The 7,236-nt window shown below is 40.9% G+C and overlaps 1 protein-coding gene across 1 annotated transcript; it reads right to left on the reverse strand.

Annotated features, from left to right (window-relative positions):
- Positions 1-4,439: 4,439 nt before the first annotated feature.
- On the reverse strand, positions 4,440-6,982 carry LOC311126523 (erythroblast NAD(P)(+)--arginine ADP-ribosyltransferase-like). Its single transcript, XM_084200518.1, has 2 exons — positions 6,856-6,982; positions 4,440-5,455 (listed from the first exon to the last, which is right to left on the reverse strand). Exons 1-2 carry the CDS (start codon positions 6,931-6,933, stop codon positions 4,730-4,732), a joined length of 804 nt encoding a protein of 267 aa, XP_084056644.1. The 5' UTR covers positions 6,934-6,982; the 3' UTR covers positions 4,440-4,729.
- Between the last annotated feature and the right edge of the window lie 254 nt (positions 6,983-7,236).

Here is a 7,236-nt window from a genome sequence, read left to right on the forward strand (position 1 = left end):
GTTCAGTACAGTAGAGTTCAGTACAGTAGAGTATAGTAGAGTTCAGTACAGTAGAGTTCAGTACAGTAGAGTATAGTAGAGTTCAGTACAGTAGAGTATAGTAGAATTCAGTTCAGTAGAGTAGAGTTCAGTAGAGTTCAGTAGAGTTCAGTACAGTAGAGTACAGTACAGTAGAGTATAGTAGAGTTCAGTACAGTAGAGTAGAGTAGAGTTCAGTTCAGTACAGTAGAGTTCAGTTCAGTACAGTAGAGTTCAGTTCAGTAGAGTAGAGTTCAGTAGAGTTCAGTACAGTAGAGTTCAGTACAGTAGAGTATAGTAGAGTTCAGTACAGTAGAGTATAGTAGAGTTCAGTACAGTAGAGTATAGTAGAGTACAGTAGAGTTCAGTAGAGTTCAGTACAGTAGAGTTCAGTACAGTAGAGTATAGTAGAGTTCAGTACAGTAGAGTATAGTAGAGTTCAGTACAGTACAGTTCAGTAGAGTTCAGTACAGTAGAGTATAGTAGAGTTCAGTACAGTAGAGTAGAGTAGAGTTCAGTACAGTAGAGTTCAGTACAGTATAGTATAGTAGAGTTCAGTACAGTAGAGTTCAGTACAGTAGAGTTCAGTACAGTAGAGTAGAGTTCAGTATAGTAGAGTTCAGTAGAGTAGAGTTCAGTAGAGTAGAGTTCAGTACAGTAGAGTTCAGTAGAGTAGAGTTCAGTAGAGTAGAGTTCAGTAGAGTTCAGTACAGTAGACTTGTGACAGGAAACTACTAATCATGCTATGCTATGCTATGCCCTCCCTCCCTCCCTCCCTCTCTCTCTCTCTCTCTCTCTCTCTCTCTCTCTCTCTCTCTCTCTCTCTCTCTCTCTCTCTCTCTCTCTCTCTCTCTCTCTCTCTCTCTCTCTCTCTCTCTCTCTCTCTCTCTCTCTCTCTCTCTCTCTCTCTCTCTCTCTCTCTCTCTCTCTCTCTCTCTCTCTCTCTCTCTCTCTCTCTCCCTCTCCCTCCCTCCCTCCCTCTGACAGCCATATCTTCTCTCTCTGGTTAGCCAGCCTACTTGTTACTATTTGGCCTCCAGTTCATTTCAAAGCCATGACTAAGTGTTACTTCTCTGTAAAACTATGTCTAAATATTCATTTGAAAGTCAACTGTAGGTTTTTCTATATGTCCTAACTGCATGTAAGTGGAATGACAGTGTTGATCAGATTAGCCACATAGCTTTTAGCTTCCTATTCTATTTGAGTTGCTAGGGGGTGGGGCAGCTGCTGCTTACCATTTTAAACCAATCAGAGAACAACCTGAGAATTAGTGGAGTTGATTTTAATGAGATGGAATCTTATCTTCTGTAGGTTTCTATCAGATTGACACATAGTGGATCAAGAGGGCAGGAGGTGTAATATTGCTCAATGCTTTTCTTTTTTGGTTTTAACACAAGTTCCATTGCACTTGACAACAAAACAAAACATACCATCAGAGGTGTGATGCCCATAGGGGGAAATATTTCACAGTAGTTAAATATGGAATGATACCAGACATCAGTCAGTCATCAGGGTGACTTCACTCATGACCTCTGACTGCTGTTTAGCTATTTCCTAGTGTCTTGCTAACTCGAGGTGTCAGAAAAAAATCCCCCCTCTCCCCCACATTGTCACACCCTGGCTCTGGGACTCTATTTGTTGAGCCAGGGTGTGTTTATTCTATGTGGTATATGTCTATGTTGGGGGTTCTAGTTTGTTTTATTCTATGTTTGCCTGAGTGACTCCCAATCAGAGGCAACGAGTGTCAGCTGTTGGCTGGTTGTTTCTGATTGGGAGCCATATTTAAACTGTTTGTTTTTCCTTTGTGTTTGTGGGTTTTTGTTCCAGTTGGTCATTGTTACCGTTGGACGTTACGAGTCGTTTATTGTTTTGTTGGTTGTGTATGTTATCACTGAAGATAATAAATACCATGTTCGTTCAACACGCTGCGCATTGGTCTCTCCCTGACGATCGTGACACACATAAAAAATATTTTCACATGACCCTCCCCTTGTACTCTCAAAAAATGTGCACACCCTCCCACTATTAAAATTAACAACAACAAAATGTATTACCACCATAAATAACAATAACTGTAGCAATATGTGTAAAAATATATATACAATTCCGGTCAAAAGTTTTAGAACACCTACTCATTCAAGGGTTTTTCTTTATTTTTACTATTTTCTACATTGTAGAATAATTTGAAGCCATCAAAACTATGAAATAACACATAGTCTATCATTACATTAAGACATGAAGGTCAGTCAATACGAAACATTTCAAGAACTTTTAAAGTTTCTTCAAGTGCTGTCGCAAAAACCATCAAGTGCTAGGATGAAACTGGCTCTCATGAGGACCGCCACAGGAATGGAAAAGCAAGAGTTACCTCTGCAGCAGAGGATAAGTTCATTAGAGTTACCAGCTTCAGAAATTGCAGCCCAAATAAATGCTTCACAGAGTTCAAGTAACAGACACATCTCAACATCAACTGTTCAGAGGAGACTGTGTGAATCAGGCCTTCATGGTCGATTTGCTGCAAAGAAACCACCACTAAAGGACACCAATAAGCAGAAGAGACTTGCTTGGGCCAAGAATTACGAGCAATGGACATTAGACCGGTGGAAATGTGTCCTTTGGTCTGGAGTCCAAATTTGAGATTTTTGGTTCCAACCGCCGTGTCTTTGTGAGACGTGGTGTGGGTGAACGGATGATCTCCACATGTATATTTCCCACCGTAAAGCATGGAGAAGGAGGTGTTATGGTGTGGGGGTGCTTTGCTGGTGACACTGTCTGTGATTTATTTAGAATTCAAGGCACACTTAACCAGCATGGCTACCACAGCATTCTGCAGCGATACGCCATCCCATCTGGTTTGGGCTTAGTGGGACTATCATTTGTTTTTCAACAGGACAATGACCCAACACACCTCCAGGCTGTGTAAGGGCTATTTTACCAAGAAGCAGAGTGATGGAGTGCTGCATCAGATGACCTGGCCTCCACAATCCCCCGACCTCAACCAAATTGAGATGGTTTGGGATGAGTCGGACCGCAGAGTGAAGGAAAAGCAGCCAACAAGTGCTCAGTATATGTGGGATCTTCTTCAAGACTGTTGAAAAAGCATTCCAGGTGAAGCTGGTTGAGAGAGTGCCAAGAGTGTGCAAAGCTGTCATCAAGGCAAAGGGTGGCTATTTGAAGAATCTCAAATATAAAATATATTATGATTTGTTTAATGCTTTTTTTGGTTACTACATGATTCCATATGTGTTATTTCATAGTTTTGATGTCTTCACTATTATTCTACAATGTAGAAAATATTAAAAATAAAGAAAAACCCTTGAATGTGTAGGTGTTCTAAAACTTTTGACCGGTAGTGTATATTTTCCTGAGCTTTCTTATATCTCCTAAATATAGGATAGACTTATAAAATCTTATTCCTTATGATTTAGTTTTTTTGTATTTTTTACCATTTATTAATGTGTTATTCAATGCGTTTCTGTGGACTATAGTAGTAAAGGCCAAATTCAATATTTTATCAATACATTTTTTTTTCTATACCTAAATGTGTATCCATGGTATGACCATCTTAAAGCAACTGCATATGCTAGCTTAGTACCCCTCCCCGTTGTTGTCAAAGCAACAGTTGTCAAAGCAACAGTGTAGTGTCAAAGTGAATAGACAGTTCGCTGCCTCCATATGGCCTCTGTTCTCTCTGTCAGTGAACACAATGGCAGTTGAAAGGAGTCTTGACAACTGAGCCCCGCCCCCTCTCTCCTCCCACCCATGTCATAACATTGGCCACGTTCCAGGCTGACTACATTGCAAACACCTGGCAGACCTCACAACTCCTGGATAGGTGTTTAACATATCAGTTAACCACATCATATGGATTAGCAATCTATTGCCCATTCGTTGCTGCTTGCAACTCAACTGCAATATAGTCGGCCTGGAATGAGAACGTTCTCTCCTCGTTGTGGTTGATAGATTGAGCGGTACTGAGCTCTGACCTCACAGACACAGGAAACTACTAACCCTGCTCCTGCTCTCCCTCCCTCCCATCTCCCTCTGACCTCACAGACACAGGAAACTACTAACCCTGCTCCTGCTCTCCCTCCCTCCCATCTCCCTCTGACCTCACAGACACAGGAAACTACTAACCCTGCTCCTGCTCTCCCTCCCTCCCATCTCCCTCTGACCTCACAGACACAGGAAACTACTAACCCTGCTCCTGCTCTCCCTCCCTCCCTCCCTGCATCAAGTTTATTTCGAAGCCATTAGTTTAATATTTAGAAATTGTTTAATCTTAGTTTAAATCTAAATGTCTTTGTAGCTACTTCTAATGATACCTGAGAACAAACTCATTTTCTTCAAGTGAGCTGAAATTAATATATTTATAACAGATGTACAGGTAGTGGATAAATAGAACAGGAGATGTAATAATACTCAATGATTTTTCTTTATTGGTTTTAACAAAAGCTGCAATGCACATGACAACAAATGCCAATTCACTGGCAGAAGAAATGTTAACAATCTAAGCAAACAATGTGGGTAACATTTACAACAGGACAGATCTGAGAGTCAGAAAGTTGGGAAAGTTCTGCTAATGTTTTATTACTGAATATTTCCTGCATTTGTAGGAGGCAGCGATGATGGATAGGGATGTTGGGGGTAGAAATAAAATGTGCATGTCATATTTGACTGAACGCAGAAAAGCTGTGTTGCTAGTTTGATTTTACTCTCCTTCGAGTGGTTCAACCATCTTGCATTTCAGGTCACTTTTTTCTTTCTTAGTACTCTTCAGTTTGTAGACGACGTCACACCAGAGGCCTTTTTTGTCTTCTTTCTTGGTCACCTTGAACACCTCGTAGGGGGGAATCAGTACCTCCTTCTCATGCGCCAGCTGAGAGTACACCCCCAGTGGGGCACCAAAGTAGGTGTCGATCTCAAAACAGGATTTACTTCCAAAGCGTTTAGCCATTTCCTTGTCAAAAGAGCTTGAGGTGAACTGTCCGAATCGCATTTCAGTATTTTGGTTATGGTGGAAAGTCACGTTGGTTCCTCGGAAGGTGTGAAAACATGTTTTAAAAAAACGTTTCCTGTTCAGGATTCGTAACGCATTGGTCAGAAGGAAGTGCAGAGAGTGGTACTTGAATGATTTGGTGTAGTTCTTCTTTTGGGTACGAGTGGCTTTGTTGAATAACTTGTAAATGTTGGCTGTTGCATTCACATACACCTGGATTGCCAGAGAATTGATTTTAGGCAGTTTTCCTTTTTCTTTGTAATGGGCCTCAGCAGCGGTCCAAGCTTTGTTGAAATCTTTGTCATCTTGTCTCTCTTTTTGCAGGTACCGTGTGTTCACCAGGCTGAGCATCTTATGCTCACAGCCTTTGTAGGAGTCATCAACAGACTCAGGAGCCATGTCTATGTCTATGTTGTATTTTGGATCATGCAGACGAACCTTTAGTGAGCAAAAGAGAGAGAAAAAGAGAAAGAAAAAAATCATATTAATATTAATGCTGAGAGACAAATGTCAGCTATCAGTTATACTGTCTTCACATTATTTATAGTCTAAGATGTTGCGGGGGGGGGGGGGTGGCTAAGATTAATAATACTTTTAATTTGATGAAAAACTAACATTTTTTGGCCTTCACTACTAAAGCCCATAGAAAACATATTGAATAACACATTCATCAATGGCAGAAAGGACAGTCCAAAAATGAATCATAAGGAACCAGCTTTTGAAGCGTCTGTCAGAAAGCTAGGAGATATAAGAAAACTCAGGACATGTATATACAGTGGGAATAAAAAGTATGTGAACCCTTAGGAATTACCTGGATTTCTGCATAAATTGTTCATAAAATTTGATCTGATCTTCATCTAAGTCACAACAATTGTTTGTGTGTTATTAGTTTAAGCAGACTGTGTTTGTCTATTGTTGTGACTTAGATGAAGATCAAATTGTATGACCAATTTATGCAGAAATCCAGGTAATTCCAAAGGGTTCACATATTTTTTCTTGCCAATATATATATTTCTTTACACATGTTTAACCCCTTTTTTTTGGTAGGCACATTTTTTAACCGGTACCGGTTACCTTCAGACGAATCCCATGACACTTGTGGGGGTCGTAGAGCAAAACGGAGACCACCATCAGAGAATCTCCCCTGTCCACAGTTGGATCCCATTAGTTTGTAGCCCAAACGGTTAGGACGCTACCAAACAGAAGTTGACATATCGACAGTATCGACTTCAGACCCCTGACCCCTGACTCTTGTGGGGGTCGTAGAGGAAAACAGAAATTACCATCGTGTTCGTGTTCATAGAGTTGTCATAAACCGTTCGGATGCTACAGATGTTTTCACGAGAAGAACGATTTTTGGGATATCTCATAGTCTGTCAAAAACCGATCTAGCTCTGCCATCTTTCACCGCAGACGGGCAACATCTTTGAGATCTTTGAGATTGAGACAAATTTAGATGGGGATTTTTTTATTATGTTAATTAGGCTGACGCACCAGTGCATCAATCGACTCAAGGGGGATTTACAGTATACTGCCTTCACACACTTAACTTTGTCCATACTAAACTTTTACCTGTTATTTTGCTCTTTGACTGTCTCTCTCTCTCTCTCTCTCTCTCTCTCTCTCTCTCTCTCTCTCTCTCTCTCTCTCTCTCTCTCTCTCTCTCTCTCTCTCTCTCTCTCTCTCTCTCTCTCTCTCTCTCTGTCTCTCTCTGTCTCTCTCTCTCTCTCTCTCTCTCTCTCTCTCTCTCTCTCTCTCTCTCTCTCTCTCTCTCTCTCTCTCTCTCTCTCTCTCTCTCTCTCTCTCTCTCTCTCTCTATAAATAGTTTATTCTCTTACCATCTTGGAGTCCACACCCAAAGTCCAAGCCTGGAAGAAACACATCACAGTAAAGGTTAGGATCTTGTATCTTGCCATGATGTCAAAATATGTTGGTCCAATGTCAACTTGTAATGGAGATGAATTGTCTTTTAAGATACAGAATCAGCATTGAAATGTTCAGCTTTCAGGGGGCCTTGTTATACCAGCGCTCTTGTGGTTATTTTCACAGTCCCTCCTCTCTTGCTGAGAACAGGCACAAGTACCCCTCAAACCACAAACAACATAGTACAGTGCAAACATACATACATACTGTGACACTCTGGCTCTATGGACTTAGATTTTGAGCCAGGGTTGTTCATTTTCATTTGGTTTGGGTGTATTTCTATGTTGGGGTGTCTA

This window comes from Coregonus lavaretus (assembly GCF_964263955.1).
Source record: "Coregonus lavaretus genome assembly, contig: HAP1_SCAFFOLD_129, whole genome shotgun sequence".
NCBI classification, from domain to species: Eukaryota; Metazoa; Chordata; class Actinopteri; order Salmoniformes; family Salmonidae; genus Coregonus; species Coregonus lavaretus.

What these genes read in the sequence shown, in the direction of transcription:
- LOC311126523 (XM_084200518.1), bottom strand. Translation starts at nt 6,933, where the DNA reads ATGGCAAGATACAAGATCCTAACCTTTACTGTGATGTGTTTCTTCCAG. An exon ending in TGGGTGTGGACTCCAAGATG is followed by an intron (nt 5,456 to 6,855) that starts GTAAGAGAATAA and finishes TGCTCACTAAAG; the next exon opens with GTTCGTCTGCATGATCCAAA.